General features: G+C 44.2%; 1 protein-coding gene across 1 annotated transcript in view; it reads right to left on the reverse strand.

The window, feature by feature from the left end:
• Positions 1-18,729, reverse strand: part of kiaa0319 (KIAA0319 ortholog) — a 44,786-nt gene extending 26,057 nt beyond the window's left edge. The window contains exons 1-7 of the mRNA XM_056286945.1: positions 18,724-18,729; positions 18,093-18,234; positions 5,805-6,460; positions 5,051-5,225; positions 4,486-4,584; positions 3,630-3,727; positions 3,232-3,319 (exon numbers count right to left, since the gene is read on the reverse strand). Of these exons, the coding sequence (XP_056142920.1) occupies positions 3,232-3,319; positions 3,630-3,727; positions 4,486-4,584; positions 5,051-5,225; positions 5,805-6,460; positions 18,093-18,234; positions 18,724-18,729 (1,264 nt within the window). The remainder of the gene's footprint in view (positions 1-3,231; positions 3,320-3,629; positions 3,728-4,485; positions 4,585-5,050; positions 5,226-5,804; positions 6,461-18,092; positions 18,235-18,723) is intronic.
• Positions 18,730-19,389: the final 660 nt, after the last annotated feature.

The raw sequence follows: 19,389 nt of genomic DNA on the forward strand, positions 1-19,389 counted from the left end.
TCGAGCCCCAGGGAAGTCCAACCTTGGGGGCCATCCCGGGTTGGCCTCTGTGTAGAGTTTGCATGTTCTCCCTGTGTCTGCGTGGGTTTCCTCTGGGGTCTCCGATTTCCTCCCACAGTTCAAAGAATTGGCCATACTAAATTGTCCCTAGGTGTGTGTGTGTGTGTGTGTGTGTGTGTGTGTGTGTGTGTGTGTGTGTGGGCGGGTCCTGTGATGGCCTGGCGGCCTCTCCAGGGTGTCTCCCCGCCTGCTGCCCAATGACTGCTGGAATAGGCTCTAACGACCCTTAAAGGGGTTTTTATTTTAGGGAGTTGTTCCTTATCCGATGAGAGGGTCTAAGGACAGGATGTTGTGTTGCTGTTAAGCCCACTGAGGCAAATTTGTAATTTGTGATATTGGGCTATACAAATAAAATCGACTTGATTTTGATTTGACCCTGAGAGCAGGATAAGTGGTTCAGATAATGGATGGATGGATGGGATGGTGTATAGTATTAGAGAAGACAAACTGCATATCAGAAAGAGAAGTAAGGTTTGCTTTGGTGGCGAGCAGAACAAAAATAATTGAAATATCTTTTATGAGGGTTTACCCAGATAAAGGGCCTGTATTAATGTCTCAAATTATAGACTTAATAATAACACACCATAAATGAATGGTTATAATGGGTGGAGACTTAGATCTTACCCTTAATCATAAACTCTTGTTTTTGTTTTGTTTATTCATCCATCGCAGTGACAAGGACCATCTAGTCATCCTGTGATGGATGAAAGATGACTTGCGCAATGATTAAAGTGAGGAAGAGTTGCGCATCATCAGCCCCACTCTCTCGTCTGAGACCACCAACTACCAGTGGCAAGACTAAGCAAGACGACTGGCAATGGAGACGGATGCAGATTTTTCCTCAGGGTTTCTTCCCGAAGCCTTTCCCGTATACGAGTATACCCGCAAGGCAGTGGAGGTTTTAAATCAGAGTTTTCCTTCTCCTAGATGAACTGCCTGACAAGGCTAACGAGCTTCATCTACCCGGGTATGAAATCAGAGTTGTCCTTCTCCTAGACTGGCTGCCAACCAAGGCTAATGAGTCCAATCAACCCACCCGGTTATACTGCCGGGAACCTGGCCACCCCTGCAGCAGACTTGGTGAAAACAGGAGGTACCATGAGAAAGTGCTGCTGCGGACACATCTGCATAGGAGCAGCCATATGCTAAGGTCCTGATGGACCCACAGCGATCACTACACCAGGAAGCAAGAGGCCACCGCACTGCTCTGCATTCCTTTTGGCAAGTAGGACATCTGGCCCAATACTCGCCACCTCCCAATCATAAACTAGACTCAACAGGACTAATAGACGACTGGAGAAGGCTTCGCCCCATAACCAAGGAGTGTACATCCAACTCTGGTAGACAGTCCAGACACACCAAAACTGCAATAAAACTTCAAACACGTCAATCAAACCCGACTGTTGGAGAAAATGTGGCAAAACGAATGCCAACCATTGACATTTTCTTTTGCTGCCCAGCACGAAAAAACCCTTCTGGCAATCAATGATCAATTATCTGTTATTAGCACTTTTCAAGTCGAACAGCGAATCCCAAATACATCATTTTAGGAATATCACCACCAGAATTAAACCAAGAAACAGATAAATGTTTATATAGAATATTTAGTTGCAGCCATGAACCAGGAGACCAGGAATTGGCGAAAACTCACATTACCATCAATTCAAAACTGGAAAGCAACAATACCGGAAATTTTAGAAATGGAAAGATCCCTTTACAGAATAAGGAATCAGGAGTTGCAATAAAAAAAGATGTTGGACCAAATGGATTAGACGTTAGAGCAATAAATAAATGACATAAGAGCATATAAGTAGGTTTGGGTATACACTCACCGGCCACTTTATTAGGCACATCTGTCCAACTGCTCGTTAATGCAAATTTCTAATCAGCCAATCACATGGCAGCAACTCAATGCATTTAGGCATGGTCAAGACGATCTGCTGCAGTTCAAACCGAGAATCAGAATGGGGAAGAAAGGTGATTTAAGTGACTTTGAACGTGGCATGGTTGTTGGTGCCAGACGGGCTGGTCTGACTATTTCAGAAACTGCTGATCTACTGGGATTTTCACGCACAACCATCTCTAGGGTTTACAGAGAATGGTCCGAAAAAGAGAAAATATCCAGTGAGCGGCAGTTCTGTGGGCGAAAATGCCTTGTTGATGCCAGAGGTCAGAGGAGAATGGCCAGACTGGTTCGAGCTGATAGAAAGGCAACAGTAACTCAAATAACCACTCATTACAACCGAGGTATGCAGAAGAGCATCTCTGAACGCACAACACGTCGAACCTTGAGGCAGATGGGCTACAGCAGCAGAAGACCACACCGGGTGCCACTCCTGTCAGCTAAGAACAGGAAACTGAGGCTACAATTCGCACAGGCTCACCAAAATTGGACAATAGAAGATTGGAAAAACGTTGCCTGGTCTGATGAGTCTTGATTTCTGCTGCGACATTCGGATGGTAGGGTCAGAATTTGGCGTCAACAACATGAAAGCAAAGCAATCCAATAGAGCACCTTTGGGATGTGGTGGACTGGGAGATTCGCATCATGGATGTGCAGCCGACAAATCTGCAGCAACTGCGTGATGCTATCATGTCAATATGGACCAAACTCTCTGAGGAATGTTTCCAGTACCTTGTTGAATCTATGCCACGAAGGATTAAGGCAGTTCTGAAGGCAAAAGGGGGTCCGACCCGGTACTAGCAAGGTGTACCTAATAAAGTGGCCAGTGAGTGTATATAAATGTATATCAGGCCAATAATTATCACTAATGTATCAAGTAAAAAAGCAAAATGAAAAATGTATTTATTGAGCATTCAGTGAAACAGAATTGCGATGTGTTTCATGGGGCAAACAAGTAAAAGATGTGAATTCAGTAGAGAATAGAATAGAATAATGCATCATTATTCTTTTCCATTGGATAACTTAATATAGAGCACAATAGAAAGGCTCCTTTTCCCCATTTAGCTACAAGCTCTAGTTGGACATGTACAATACATTTAATGTCAGGTAGACATTGTCTACTGCTATTCAAGTTTAAAACAATCTACAGAGAGGAGAGAATTGATGAGGTTATAGTTAAAATACACATTGGCACAAGTTATGTCGAGAAGATGACATCTTGACAGTGGTTATTTGATCTGACCATGAAATGACTTATTTCCCATTACCTTCCCTCACTGTGATGTTGACTGCTCCTTCTCCATTGGCACCTTGGCCCGACACAGACACTGTCACCACGTAAAGGCCCGCGGAGAGCTGAAACCAAAGTACACACGGTAATACACTCTATAGTCAACATGACTTTCATATTTACACTTATACTAGACGGTTTACATAGTTTAAGTCTACATTAAGAACATAAACACACAGTCATCGTGTTGCATTGTAAAATTAAATAAATAAAATGTATCTTCCTCTGCATTTAGATTAGAAATTATATTATCATTAGTATTACATATTATTATATTAGATTATTATTGCATTAGTTAGACACTATTAGTTTTTCACATCATTGTCTCACTTAAATAACTTAATCCTTCAAGTTACAACATAAAGCAGCACTCACTCTGCTGAGTGTGACTGAATGGTTGTGCTCGCCCTCTATCGCTTCTACGTGGCCATCGGTGGAGCTCATCAAATACCAGTCATAGTTGTAGAATGACTCTGCAAACAGTTAGGGGAGTTAGTGAGTAATATAGTATCTTGTTTGATTTCAGTCAAATTATGTGAAATGCTATTCGCAATTTAAAAAAAATAACTTTTTTGTGGTGTCTGTATTAATCCGCTTGGAGTGCAAAGTGGGTCACGTTTTAAGCACAAGGACTGATTAAGTTGTCAGGTAAGGGAAAGTACAACAAAATGACCTTCAGATACACATTTCATTCAGAGTAAACCCACACACTTAGCAGGTTAGAAAACATACAGTAAAAACCACACACTGCCATTATCACACCCGAGCCTGATGTGTGCAAGTGTAGCTATGCATGCTTTTATGTGAATGTATGTGTGTGTGTGCGTGCACGCATGCATGTGCCTGCGTGTGTGTGTGTGTGTGTGTGTGTGTGTGTGTGCATGTGTGTCCTTGAACTTCTATCTTTGTGAAGACCGATTTGGGTTTTTAACAATCAAAGAGAAGACATTTTTGCAAAGTGAGAACATTCAGGTCATCCTCGCTTCTTTAAGGGTTTATTTAAGGGTTAAGATTTAGGTTTAAGGTTAGCATTAGGATTGGGTTAAAGTTAGGGTAAAGGTTAAGGTTAGGCATGTAGTTCTGGGTTAGGTGCTAGGGAATGAATGTAGTCAATGAGGGGGCCTCACCAAGATAGAAATACAGAATGTGTGTGTGTGTGTGTGTGTGTGTGTGTGTGTGTGTGTGTGTGTGTGTGTGTGTGTGTGTGTGTGTGTGTGTGTGTGTGTGGTACCAGATGGGGGTTCTGGGTGGACAGATGCTTCAAGTTCAACCGTATCCATGGGCAATGTCAGCAGAACGGGGTCTCCCAGGGAAACATTCAAAGTTCGAGCTGAAGAGGTGAAAAAGGAAGGAAGAAAGGCAGGAAGGAAGGATGGAAGGTGACAAATTTGAGGTGGAATTGGAATGGCAAAAGCCTCTTCCAACTAGTGAGGAAGTGACAGGGGAAAAAATAACCCCTCCAACACATCTGGCCCACTCCATAAAAAAAAAAAAATCACATCAGATCAGACTCTATTCTCAAATATTCATTTATAAGGCAGTTTAACAGAAAACAAAAGAAGATGACAAATCAGAAAATATTTGCGTTGCGCCTCAATTTTTGCCACTAGTCCAGAAAAAGTACGCAATAATTAAATCACAACTCTGCAGAACTATATCCGGGTTACCTTTAGTGTGTAACTTATTTTTGTCTTTTTTTTGTTGGTTTTTTTTGCTTTCATCGAGGAAGAGGCTGAGCACAGAGGCTGCTTTAAATACACGACTTTCCATAACAGCCACTATTTCTCTAGCTTTACCGGGCCCTGTGGGTGTGGCCACGGGCAGGGCACTGGGGGGATGGGGCGTGGCCTGGGTGGGGCTTGAGGTCCTTATAAGGTTTTGTTGGGTGGCATCAGGAGTGGGTTTCTGTGGCGATGGCGTGATTGATATGGTATCAGTGCTGGCCTCTGATTTGCTGTGGACTTCACCATCCTGAATAAAAATTGAGGAGAATTCTAATTAGAAAAACAGAACAGGTAATCTATTCATCATCCCCTCTCTCTCTCTCTCTCTCTCTCTCTCTCTCTCTCTCTCTCTCTCTCTCTCTCTCTCTCTCTCTCTCTCTCTCTCTCTCTCTCTCTCTCTCATGTGAGTCTGTATGAGAGAGAAAGAGAGAGAACTATGCTATGAATGTTTCTTGAGAAATAAGCAAAATTGAATTTTACTCACATGCACATATGCAAACACACACACACACACACACACACACACACACACACACACACACACACACACACACAGGTGATAATCATCTTCAAGGGATTGGATCAATTAAAAGAATTTTTGCTGAAAACCAGGAGTTTTCTAAAGAATTTCTAAAGATTTTGTTTTATAAGAAAAGGAAATCTCTATTCAAACTAACATATACTATGTACTGTATGGTAGTGTTTTCTGACAGCCAACAGCTCTGCTCACATAGATCCAATGTTTGTGTCGTGTGGGCAACATATAATTATGAATAACTATCATTTACTTTATTCACAATTCATTTTGACATCTACCAATGCTCACTTCTTTCTGTTGAGGAGTAGGATTTGAAGTCGTGTCTCTGTACTGGGCTTCCTGGCTTGTGTTCCCCTCTGAGGGGGTACTATTCTGAGACAGGCTGGTCTCTGTCGGCAGCTCCCCTAGACCATCCTTGCTCTCAGATTCACTGGATTTGTCTCTCCAACTGGGAGGCAGCTCCGCCTCCGAGCCACCACCGCCTCCTCCACCGGCCATGCCTCGCTCCTCTGGGCTTCCCTCAAGGTATTCTGGATCCATCATGCCCGGGTCACCTAAATCCTGTTGGGCCCTATTAAACAGGGCTAGGTCTTTCAAGGCCTCCACATCCCCTGGAGCCTCAGATGACTGGGCCAGGGGCTCCCCCCTGACCAGAGACTGCAGGACTAGAGTCTGGGGTGGCGTGCGCCACAGGAAAGCCAGGTAGGAGTCCGACCCAGGTCTTTCTCTGGGCCGGCAGTTCTCCCTCTGCTGACAGCTCAAGATATAACAGTGGCGCTCAAACATCCAGGCGAGGTCGCAGTCTGGCATGTCGCAGCAGGCGGCCACGCACTGCGCCAAAGATGTTGCACTGGGCACCCGCAGGATATTGCTGCTCTGCACTATCGGGGAAACTACTGCCTCAGGGAGTTTCGCCCCCTGCCAGCACTGAGACAGTCCTGCAGCTGGAAAAGAACATATGGCACTATTACTATTAGCTTTTATTATTGTCATTATATTTAACAGGTCTACAGTGCTAGCAGCAGGTAGGAATTTGTACAGGACGCGCTGTTGGTGTCAGGATCAAACCTGTGACCTTTCAACTTGGAACAGTCTTACTAATCCAAAGGCTACCTTGCCTAACTGTACATTCATTATATCAAGTGTAAATTTTTCACATTGGTGGAGTAAATGGAGGCCCTAATCCAGGCAGTGTCAGTGCCTTGCTTACATAGTGACCAAGAACAGAGTCCAGATCCAGTAAATACCAGTTCCTCAGGTCTTCCTATACTAGAAAAAGACTTGAGGCCACTAAAGATCATCACCAGTTTATAAAATATATAGTCCATGGGCCAGACGATATTTCGGTACACTCAAGGTGGCAAAACTTACTTATAATTTTTGAAAGGATCCATGTCTGTAGATGATATTTTGGTATGATAACCATTCCTGAGTGGCAGCTGTATCACAGTTATCAGCTCATGAAGTTAACCACCCGCTAAACTAAATTGCATTTTAGACGCTGGTGCATATCCTGGTTTAGCCTCATGGTCAGGACATTTTTCAATGTTCTATAATATTGTCTTTGGTATCATTTTAAAGGGGACCTTCTTAGCTTTCATTCAAGCCCTGTTGTGGATATTTCTCACAAATATAGAGGTCACTTGAGCTCTTCAACCCGTCAATAACACACATCTTTCTGCAATGTTCGCCTAAACTATATACTTTCTTTTAGCCCTGTGGCATCTAGGAATATCAGGGACACAAAACACAAAAACTGGAATACTCACAGGACTGTAAAGATTCAGGAAATGTATAATATACCCATACTATTTCATTGTGTGAGGTGACTGTGAGCCTTAAATGAGAACTAGACCAAAGCCAGTTAGGTCACAAACTGGTCTCTATACATTTGTTTAAATACACAATCAAAATACATGATAAAAAGGAATACCATAGTGAGGTAATGAACTATTTCAATATTTTAAACAACATTGACATTTACATATACTTAGTCAATGATACATGTAATCCCATATCATTAGTGGGTATATGTAATGGTAATGGGTAGGGTAATGGGTATATGTGAATATGGTTACATTATTGTTATCAAGCTCTGGGTAACCAAGTCCAGAATCAACATCCTGTGCATCAATAGACTACTACCACAGTAATACCATCAGAATCATCACACTGTCATTCATCAAACTGCTCGTTTCTCTCATCATCTGACTCCCCAAGTTCAAAGTCGAGTTCTGGACCATCCTGCTGTTTTTGGTTACTGCAGGTCTGTAACCTGCACATGTCTGTGCATGGAAGTCCATTTGACAGGCACATGCAGCTTGGCATTTTGCATGAATGCACACACTTGCATGTTAGCATTTCCAAGACCACATCTGGTGCAGGTGGGAAGCGCATCCAGTAAATGGCCAGCTTGCCTTCATCGTCTGTCCATCCATACTCAGTAGGGCTTGGCACCACAGGGTTAGCCTGCAGACAGCACTTCCATATTGCTGCCTGATAGTTGGCTCGTTGAACATGCATAAAGAGACAGTCTCTACATGGTGGCAGCTGGCTGGACTCAACCTCTCCCCTTTTGGTGCAGAAGAGCTGGTAACGCAGTTTGTTCACCTCAGCAGTGCTGCTATTAGCAACATACATCCGACAGGTGAACTGCTCAATTTTCTGGAACAGCTCATCACTCACATTCCATGTCTGTCCCAGTTGACTAAAAGTCTCTTGGCAGGAAGTGTGCTTTCTCACTATCTTCAGGGCATTCAGCTTCCCTCGACCAGCGAATGCACTGACAGTGTCGCAGCCTGTGAAGGCATGTAAGCCAATTAGGCTGTCACAGATGCTGTCTCCAAGTGAACTTGCCAGTTTGGTGATGTCGACAAACCGTGTGCGGTTCTGAGTCCCACACTTCTGGTAGATGGGACAGGTGATGTCCTTCTGGAAGCCAAGACAAAGCACCATGACATCAGTGCCCTCAGCTGTGATGATAACTGACTTTGAGCCCGCATTTGCTGCATGCAATGCATGCAGGAGCAGACGGGTGTCAGCTTCTTCATGTGTGGAGTGCAGTTCTGCTGCTTCCTCACACCCATCTTCTGTCAACTTGTAGCAGGTTTCCTCACAGGTCATGTACAACACCTTGCCATGCAGCATAGCTCTGTATCGTGGGAGTTTCCACTCTTCCACCAGAAACTTGATGAGACTGGTCTTGTTGGAGGAACTGCACAGAAATGTTCTCCACTGCTGGACGTGGTGTCCCCCTGCAAGATTCTTGTACTGGAGAGTGATGTCTCCACCCCGGTTCAGTCATTCAGCATCTTTGATCGAAGTCTGGTGATAGACATCAAAAACAACATCAATCCTCCCACTCTGTGCTCCCTCATGGAGGACCTGGGTCAAGGCTGACTCTGCCACCTGTGCAAAGGTTTTGTTGTTGCCATTCATTTTTTGGACCAGGCTCATCCCATCAATGATGGAAGTAGATGGGATTGGGATGTCTTCTGCAGGAGATACATTCTTTTCAAGCTCTCTGGCAAGTGCAGCCTTGTTTGTTTTTCGTAAGGACCCATCAGCATTTGCCAGTGCCCATGGTAGTGGGCCCAATGGGCAGGCAAGGACATCCTTCAGATTCACCTTCCTGCTTTCAGCCACCAGGATCATGTGACTGAAAAGGTTTCTATCTGCCTTCAGAACCACATCCTGTGCTTTCTTTCCATGAGCTTGTTTTGTGCGGACATTGGAGAATGTTTTCAGACTTTGCTTGGTCATCTTGTCGTGGAATTTCACAGGTGGTGGGTCTGCATCTAACCTTGTTTGCTGGAATGCTTGGTAGGCCTCTTCTCCTTTCTCAAGAGCTCTCAAGAGATCTATGGTCACATCAGGTGGAGCCATGTTGCCAGTGGAGAGGCTAACCAAATCAATCTCATCAGGGGACATAGGATTGAGCCAGTTATTCTCCATAAGGTCCATGAGAGACTGGACATCTGCTTCATCTCTCTTGATCCTTGGACTCTGTAGATCTGGATGAGACCATTTGCACCTGCCTTGACCTGTCAGGTCTCTCAGCTGTCTGAGGTACATGCTTCTATACTCAGCTGTGAGATAATATTTGGTCACAGCTCCTGGCTTCAAGCTGAATCCCTTTGTCCCTCCAGCTGTTTGGGTGTCTTTGTTCACCGTTTCTTCTATAGCTTGGTCAACAGGGATTCGGCCAAAGGGATTGGTGGAGCCCAGTTGGACTGAGAAGCCTCCTTCCATGAATTCTGTGTACACATCTGGGTGTGTGATGGGCAGCTCAGACATCTGGGCGTAGTAGTAGGGGAGGTAGCGTGCATAATTCATCCTGTCATAAGCAAAGCACCATGGGATCATTGCTCGAATGCTAGCCAAGTGTAGCATCCAGTCTCCCTCTCTGGATGCTCGGATGAGCCCCAACAAGATTTCAACCATGTCCAAATAGGACATCCAGAAGTTCGAGAGGCTGCCGTTTCCACCTCTAAGGAACTCACGGTAGACTTCAAATAGATCCATGATGCGTGTACAAGAGCTGTTCGAGGACCTCCTTCAAAGCATGTTGTGAGACTTCTTTCCCAAGGCTGTCAATGGTCTTCAGTGTCTCATTCAGGTGAACCATGTCATTCCTGTGAGTTTCTTCCAACCAGGACAGGAAACCATTCAAGGTCAGTCGCACGAGAGCCTCATACAGGAGCTTGTGTAGTCGCACTGCCCTGTTGTACTTGCGGCCATCCATAACACCAGCAATTGAGCCTTCTGCAATCATGCCAGACTCAATGCAGAGGTCTTTGAGTCCAGCATCTTGGAAACGCTTTCCTATTATTGCCAGCAGTGTGCAGATGGTGTGGAATACCCCAAGCCTAACGATGATATCATGGAACTTGTCATGGTCTTTCCATGTGATCTCGACAGCCTTCGCATACAGGGCTTGGTCAAAGACACAGACAATCTTCCTCAGGCCTAAGCACTGCATGGTGCTCAGTGACTGGTTAAGCACCTCGTTGACAGTAGACATTTGTGTCGCTGGAGCATTGATGGTAGGCAGATAGCCTATATTGTCGGGGATGACCGTCATCTCTCCTCGAGTCAGGATGTTGAAGCCTGTCCAGCTGCTGACTGACTGTTCTTCTTGTTGTGACATGCGTGCTAGGACCCAAAGAAGGTTTTTCTCTCTGGCAAGCTTAGTATTGGCTGCAGTATCGGCATCTGACTTTTTGCTTTGTGATGGCCCTACCCGTTGTCCAGCGTCGTAAGTTGGTAACATTGGTGGGGGTCCATCAATGCTTCTCTTCTTTGTTTTGGGAACAGTGGGCATGGGTTGGACAGGAAGTGGGTTGACTGGCTTTGCTTGCACAGCAATCCCATTGACTCTGTGAGATGTTCCCTCACCACTGACAGTTTCTTCAAGACGGTCGATATTGTCCCAGGCTAAAGTTGTGAATATGCCAGGATGGATGTTAGCTGGAAGGGCAATGCCACTCCCTGATGATGAGAGTTTCTGGAGACACAGGACAGTGTTGATCTCTTCCATCTGTGAATAGGACACACTGTGACCAAGTCGGTTGAGGATGTTTATCAACTCTACATTTCCTGTCAACGATTTGACACTGAATGGCAGAACAATGTGATTGGAAGGCTTGGTATTTCCACATGTCACTGCATATACTATGTCATGGCCAAATGACTGCAGAAGGCACTGCACTCTCTGGGATGCATGATCAGGATCATTTGAGCCTGTGAGTAGAGAGTACAGGAAGATAATGAGCAACTCTGGAATGGTAGGACATTCTGCTTCTGGTTTGACTTCAGGCGGCCAGGTTTGAGGAACATCTTGACTTTTAATGTCTGCTCTCAATTTGATGGCTGCTTTGGCTATAACATCTTGTGCACTGACACTTTTCAGGGTCTGCAGCTCCCTTTTGAGAGACTGATTTTCTTTGGCAAGTTCCCTCATGGACAAGTTATCGGGATAGAGGAGGAATTTTCCTTTCTCATCAGGGAATATCTGCAAGGCTCCAGCAAACTCACTCTCCAGGTTTCGCCTTATGTGCTTCTTGGTTGATTCCTTGACTTGGGCAATGCCTTGGGAGTTCATTGAAGCTACCAGTCTAGAAGAGAGATCAGTCATTGTCATCACTTGAGGATTGCCAAAAAGCTCCATCCTGATGAAGAGGAACAGCTCATTGTATGCCTTATTCACAGCAGCTTCATACTGGGCTGCAGCATCATCCTCTTCATTGCTGGCAACCTCTCCTTTGGAAACCTCTTCTTTGGTGTAAAGTCTATAGCATGACCTGTGGTAGTGCCCTTCAGCTGCTACAAGGTCTCTACTCACAATGGCAAGGATTCTGCTGTCCCTTTTCTTTGTGGCTGCACTCCTGATCTTTGCATCAGCTCGCAGTTCTCGACACTGCACCAGTACTTCTCTCGTATTCTGTCTCTTGGAATATTTGCTGTTTTTCTGACAAAATATGCACTCTGCATCATAAGTCCTAGATGTACTTGGAGCATGTCGAGCTACTCTCTTAGATTGTTTCTCTTCAGCAGAGACACAACTTTTCTTTTCTTTTGCAAGGAGGCCATCAAGAATTTGCTTCATAGTGAAGATACTGCGACACTTTCTGTGGTAGTAGATTGCTGGAATCTGTCCCTCAGGAATGTCTTTTGCCAGTTTCAAAACTGGTGCATGATTTCGTATCTGAGCTGCCCTGAGCAGAGTTCTCCATGAGTCGACACTTTGTAGTGAAACCAGCTTATCTGTATCATCAGAACAGTGGATAATGCACTCCACCCGTGGGCACTTTGGTATTGGGTAAAAACTTGCTTGTTCACCAGTGGCCATATTCAGTCAGTTTTCACCTGCCACATACAAACAAATACATGTAACTTGAACACTACTAAAACAAAGTTTACTTTGCTTCACCAGCGTCATATTACCATTATTTATCTTACATAGCCACAAATAGATACATTACCTAGTTGCTATGCAACAGCTGTATTTTGTCCACATGAGGCCGCTAAAATCAACACAAGATGAAAGTTCCTCGTAGCCACTTTAACTAATCATATTAACATATACATTAAAAGAACATGCTAACATTATGGGAAATTAGCTTACAATCTTCTCCAGAGTGAGACAAGAAGATAGATACCAGTTTCCTCTATATGTGTTTAGTAGAAAGCTATCTGGCTGCACGTTAGCCTAGCTTAGCACAATGAATGGAAGTACACAGTACTGGTTATCCTTGGTTGTTGGCCAACTAAGAACTGTCCCAGAGTTTAAGCTAGGCTAATCAGTACCAGGGGTGTTGAAATGCTATATTTGTAAAAATCTGGGCAAATACACAATCGTGAGAGGCACAGAAACAGGCTTCCTGAAAGAAAAATGAAATAGCTGCTCATTTGGAAAGGTTATCATGTATTATTTTACTTCTGTTAGTGTACCAAATAAAATGGCACCAGTGAAGTTGTGTCACCTTGGGTGATATCGATATCTGGTCTGACCCATGGACTAACTGGCTTTGGTCTAGTTAGTTTCTTAGTAATAATGCCCTTCTAATTTAAGGTTCACAATCACCTCACACAATGAAATAGTATGGGTATATTATACATTTCCTGAATCTTTACAGTCCTGTGAGTATTCCAGTTTTTGTGTTTTGTGTCCCTGATATTCCTAGATGCCACAGGGCTAAAAGAAAGTATATAGTTTAGGCGAACATTGCAGAAAGATGTGTGTTATTGACGGGTTGAAGAGCTCAAGTGACCTCTATATTTGTGAGAAATATCCACAACAGGGCTTGAATGAAAGCTAAGAAGGTCCCCTTTAAAATGATACCAAAGACAATATTATAGAACATTGAAAAATGTCCTGACCATGAGGCTAAACCAGGATATGCACCAGCGTCTAAAATGCAATTTACTTTAGGGGGTGGTTAACTTCATGAGCTGATAACTGTGATACAGCTGCCACTCAGGAATGGTTATCATACCAAAATATCATCTACAGACATGGATCCTTCCAAAAATTATAAGTAAGTTTTGCCACCTTGAGTGTACCGAAATAGGAAATTTTGGGCTCTGGCCCATGGACTAATACAGTACATATTTACACAGCACACTGGTCTTCTGGTTCCTCATATATGTGGCACTTCACACAAATTCAAATATACAACTAATGAGCCATTACTTCAAGCCTGTCACTATGAGACGACATTATAATAAATCAGTATAGATTAGATCACACTTGATTAGACTAGATGCATTTAGAATAGAATGAAAAAGAATAGAACATTTAGATTGAATTAGAGGAAACTAGACTGAGCTAGACTGGATTAGATTATGTACATTAAATTAAGATTTAATTCACTTTGAGTCACCTTTAACTGATCCCTGCAAGGAAACAATATTATGAACCCCCCCCCCCCCCGATAATTATACCCACTCTTTCAAGAAACGGGGGGGAAATCATTGGACTACTTTTTATCACTGTGAAGAAATGGCAAACAAGACCTGACATCTGGATGACAGTTCAGTCAGCAAGACGTCTGCATCTGAAAGGTCACAGCAATTAAACCATTTACCTGTCTAGTCGCCTTTTGCCACCCTGGAGAAGGCTGCTGGCAAAATGCCTTGAATTTAAATCCTGAGCTTAATGTGCACTTTCAGTCTAAATAGATGTCTAACTTTCTCTGTTCCAGCTTGTAATATCCAGTTTTATAGATGAGTGACGCGAGCCAGCAAACAGCATCCTGACAACCAGATGGCCATGCCATCAGCACCTCTCAGAGGCCACTCAGGTCTGACTATTAGATACAGACTGCTTCTTGTCCTTGGTAGAGGAAGCAGCATAAACCCAACATTTCTGTCTATCCCCATTTATTTTAACAAATATCCATTTCTTTTTTTATGGATTTTTCCCCTTTTTCTCCCCAATTGTATCTAGCCAATTACCCCACTCATCTGAGCCATCCGGATCACTGCTCCACCCCCCTCTGCCGATCCGGGGAGGGCTGCAGACTACCACATGCCTCCTCCGATACATGTGGAGTCGCCAGCCGCTTCTTTTCACCTGACAGTGAGGAGTTTCGCCACGGGGATTCAATCCGGTGATCCCCGTGTCGGTAGGCAACGGAATAGACCACCACGCTACCCGAACGCCCACAGATATCCTTTTTAAAGCCTTGGCCAAAAACAAGTTGGGAAAATAACATCTATTGACACACAATATGTGAGCACAAGCAAAAACTGCCAGGTAATAAATCACAACTTAAGCATTCAAATTGCATCAGCTCTATTTTACACATTAGACACACACTGTTGACTGCAAAGGGAGAGGTCTGGGAAAATGGCCTTTCATTACATCGGTGTGGCAAACACATTACATTGGTGTTACATTATATTGTCATGACATACATCGCTCAGCCAAAACATTAAAACCACTGGCAGGTAAGTGAATAGCACTGATTATTTCATTACAATAGCATGTGTCAAGGGGTGGATATATTAGGCAGCAAGTGAACAGTCAGTTCTTGAAGTTGGTGTGCTGGAAGCAGGAAAAATAGGCAAGCATAAGGATCTGAGCGACTTTGACAAGGGCCAAATTGTGATGGCTAGAAGACTGGGTCAGAGCATCTCCAAAACGACAGGTCTTGTAGGGTGTTCCTAGTATGCAGTGGTCAGTACCTACCAAAAGTGGTCCAAGGAAGGACAATCGGTGAACCGGCAACAGGGTCATGGGCGCTCAAGGCTCATTGATATGCATGGGGAGTGAAGGCTAGCCCGTCTGGTCCAATCACACAGAAGAGCTACTGTAGCTCAAATTGCTGGAAAAGTTGATGCTGGCTATGATAGACAGGTGTCAGAACACACAGTGCATCACAGCTTGCTGTGTGTCGGGCTGCATAGCCACAGACCGGTCAGAGTGCCCATGGTGACCCCTATCCACTGCCGAAAGTGCCTATAATGGGCACATACTGGACCGTGGCGCAATGGAAGAAGGTGGTCTGGTCTGATAAATCACATTTTCTTTTCCATCATGTGGACGGCTGGGTGCATGGCGTCATTTACCAGGGGAAGAAATGGCACCAGGATGCACTATGGGAAGAAGATAAGCCGGTGGAGGCAGAAACAATGTGATGCTCTGGGCAATGTTCTGCTGGGAAACCTTGGGTCCTGGCATTCATGTGGATGTTACTTTGACATGTGTCACCTACCTCAAGACCAGGTAGACCCCTTCAAGGCAAAAGTATTCCCTGATGGCAGTAGCCTCTTTCAGCAGGATAATGTGCCCTGCCACACTGCAAAAATTGTTCAGGAATGGTTTAAGGAACATGGAAGAGTTCAAGGTGTTGCCTCAGCCTCCAAATTCCTCAGATCTCAATCTGATCGAGCATCTCTGGGATGTGCTGGAAAAACAAGTCAGATCCATGGAGGCCCCGCCTCGCAACTTACAGGACTTAAAGGCTCTGCTGCTAACGTCTTGGTGCCAGATACCAGAGGACACCTTCAGAGGTCTCGTGGAGCCCATGCCTCAATGGGTCAGGGCTGTTTTGGCGGCACGAGGGGGACCTACACAATATTAGGCAGGTGGTTTTAATGTTTTGGTTGATCGGTGTACAAGCACATCGTTAAAATTATTAAAGAACTATGTTATACAGAGGAAAAACTGACATACATTGCTAAACTCTATAGTGTATCTTTCAAACATAATCAACTCATCACAACTGCCCGACACAAATGCCCAGGTGCTTGGCGATGCACTAGAGTGGAATTAGCTCAACATTTCTAATCTATTCATTCATATTCAAACGCAACTAAAAATAAAACTAAATCAGCACTCACAGTTGCCTTTTGGCCATCTCAAAACCCACGCTTAATTACAGCTGCCACACATTCACTTTAACAGAGGCGGTTGGCTTCACAGACATGTGTAAATATGCTGAGTTCATCATCTGTCCTCAGAGAGAGACAAGGGTCTCTGACGGAGAGAAGAAAAACCAACCAATTCTTCACGCAAATTTAATTTTGTTTGCTACAAGAGATCCTTACAAACAGGTGCAGGGACGCAGGTGGTCCAAAACTGAGAGGCGCAGGATGCTTCACAAATTAAGAGCAGTGCACGAGTACACAGACACGCACGCACACACACACGTGCGCGCGCACACACACACACACACACACACACACACACACACACACACACACACACACACACACACACACCATCTCATAGAAAAGGCAGCACCTCATAGCTCCTTCAAACTGGAATATTTTCTGACCTTCCACAATCTGAAGCACCAAAGAGAGAAGAAGAGGAGCGCTCTCCCTCATCATGACTCCCCCACCCCTTTAGCTGAAGCAGCCACTCCTTAACCTGGAACAGAGATTAAAGACAATGAGTGCTTTGTTTCATTTATTCCATTAAACAGTTTGCAAATTTTTACAATTAGGCTAACCTGTGTAAGGCCTTCATCATATTACTTCTTTAATCCCTCATTAGACTAGGGTATAGATTGATGGTCCTCGGACAGCTTGGACAGTTCACAAACTAGTTATAATTCATGACTCGTGCTTTTCAGATATGAGTTATATGTAGGGTTGCCAACTTTTACACTACCAAATAAGGGACAAAAGGTGGCGTGCCATGGCAGTGTGGGTAGTATGGTGTTGTGTGAATATACAGTTATTGTTTTAAGCCATTTGTCATAATGATAGCTAATTTCTTACAGTCAAATTAAAGATCAATACACAACTCTCATGCCTTGGCAACATACGGTATGTTTAATAATAGTTTGTTAATTTACAGCAGGTACCTTTAACACAGTCCTTTATTTGAACCATTACCTATTACCTTTACTATTAGTCTAAGTCAAAGGACTTGTGACTCTTGCACTGTAGGTTAGAAAACGTTATCCCCTTCTTGTTAATCCTACAAGTAGCAAACTAGAAGTAACAATAGCTGCTGTATGCTGTAGTTTTGCAGAGGAATCAAACAGCAGAGACTCACAGAAGATGCACCCTCTGCACACAAACAGTGGTGGGGAATGAATGCTTCATATGCTTATTCACTAAAACTATATATAAGATGGAAATCACAACTTGGACCCTCACAGCAACAACAACAACAAAAACAACATTTAAATGCAAATGGAAAAAAGAGGGGTATGCCTCTGCTCACCAAGTCTACTTTTTCCATTGCTATTTTTTGCTGCTCTTGATCGATTAAAGCAGTCTTTTGTCCTTTTGTGCAGCCAGAGAAAAGTCCTTACATGACAAGTCACAGTTCACAGATATTTGTAGTTCATTTCTGATCAGCTCTGTGCTGCATGTGTTTCTTGAGTCTGACCATTTAATGGTCATCAGAGAGAAAATCCTCTCTATGAAGGCATTTGAGTCTGGCACACTGAGGACAAATGAGATGATCCTGAACCTGTTGATCAAGTTGGCTTTCCCTATGTTTTGGAAAACTGCCACCCACTTCTCATTGGTGGATTTTGTGGTATCCTGTCTGGCTTTCTGTATTTCCTCCCTGCTCGCACAAAACTCTAAATAGAGTTGATCCATACTCACTGTCTGTCATTTTGAGGGCAGCCACCACCTGCTCCAGGTCAGTGAAGGAGAGCGCCTCATGCAGGCCGATCGATTTCAGTTTCATCATTACATTTTCTGATGAGAAATCAAACCACTTCTCAATACATGCAATGACGGAGTCCTAGAAAAAGAAAGTCAGAAAGTCTTGTTGCTGCTTCGCTCTTTGTGCTGACACTTGTTTGTCGATCAGCTGCTTGGTCCGGTATCCAAAACGCTGTCTTGTTTCCACTGAAGCATCTTCACTTTGAATTTTCCCACCTCCTCGCAAACTTCTGTGATGCAGAGCATTGTTTCCTCCAGCTTTCCAACGAGTGTGTCAAAAACACATTGTGGAAAAAGCACAGATAAATCTCAGCAGCTCCGGCTTTTTCTTCGTCCTCAAAAATCCTCTTAGGTGCTGCAGGACAGGTCTCCCCAAGGGACCTGAAGTATGAGGTGAGAGCTGGCCAGCTCTGCAGGAGACGACCAACAGCTGGATTTAGAGACAGCCTTCGCGTGTCATTTTCCACAGTAGATGCCACGAAGAGTGCACCGATATTGCTTGCACCGTTAGCTAGTGTGGCCTTCTTGTGCATTTCTGAGGGAGCATGCTGAGTCAGGTCATTCTCACCTCCATGCCCAACTGACAATTCCCTGCGACATAAAGTACAGAAGGCTTTCGTTGAGTTACCGCTGACGGGCTTAACCCACGTCTCTTTTTTGTTTTACTTCCCATTGTTTATTGTAGCTGCACAGTCTTTTCTTTTTCGCAGGTTTATCCACATTTGTAGGTTAATCCATATTTCCACATGGCCAACCGACTGAACGGCACCAGACATTGCCGGAACTTTTTCTGTTTTTGAAGGAATTGGCGCATTTACTGTACATGTACAACTGATGCGCGTGAGGGGGCCTGTGATTGGATGATGACAGGTGATCACCCGCCGTGATCAGCACCTGCTGCTTGCTACTGCTGTTGTATCAGATTTGATACAACAGTGAGAGTGCCCTCTAGTGGTTAGGGTAGAGTAGCAGTCAAAAACGAGACAAGGGGGAGGTCCCGTATGGGACAAATCAATTTGGCCCGATATAAGTGACATCCCGGCTAATACGGGACAGTTGGGCACCCTGGAATTCACTGGTTATTTTAATTGCTGGGGACGAGGACCATGTTTATTTGTGCAATATGTTAAATCTACCAGGCGTTTTTATATGGGCACTGCGCAGGATCCGGACAGCTTTGACTCAACGAAAATTTTTTTTTGGGGGGGGGGCACCAGCTTGTTATTTGTATATG

Source organism: Lampris incognitus, chromosome 9 (genome assembly GCF_029633865.1).
Source record: "Lampris incognitus isolate fLamInc1 chromosome 9, fLamInc1.hap2, whole genome shotgun sequence".
NCBI classification, from domain to species: Eukaryota; Metazoa; Chordata; class Actinopteri; order Lampriformes; family Lampridae; genus Lampris; species Lampris incognitus.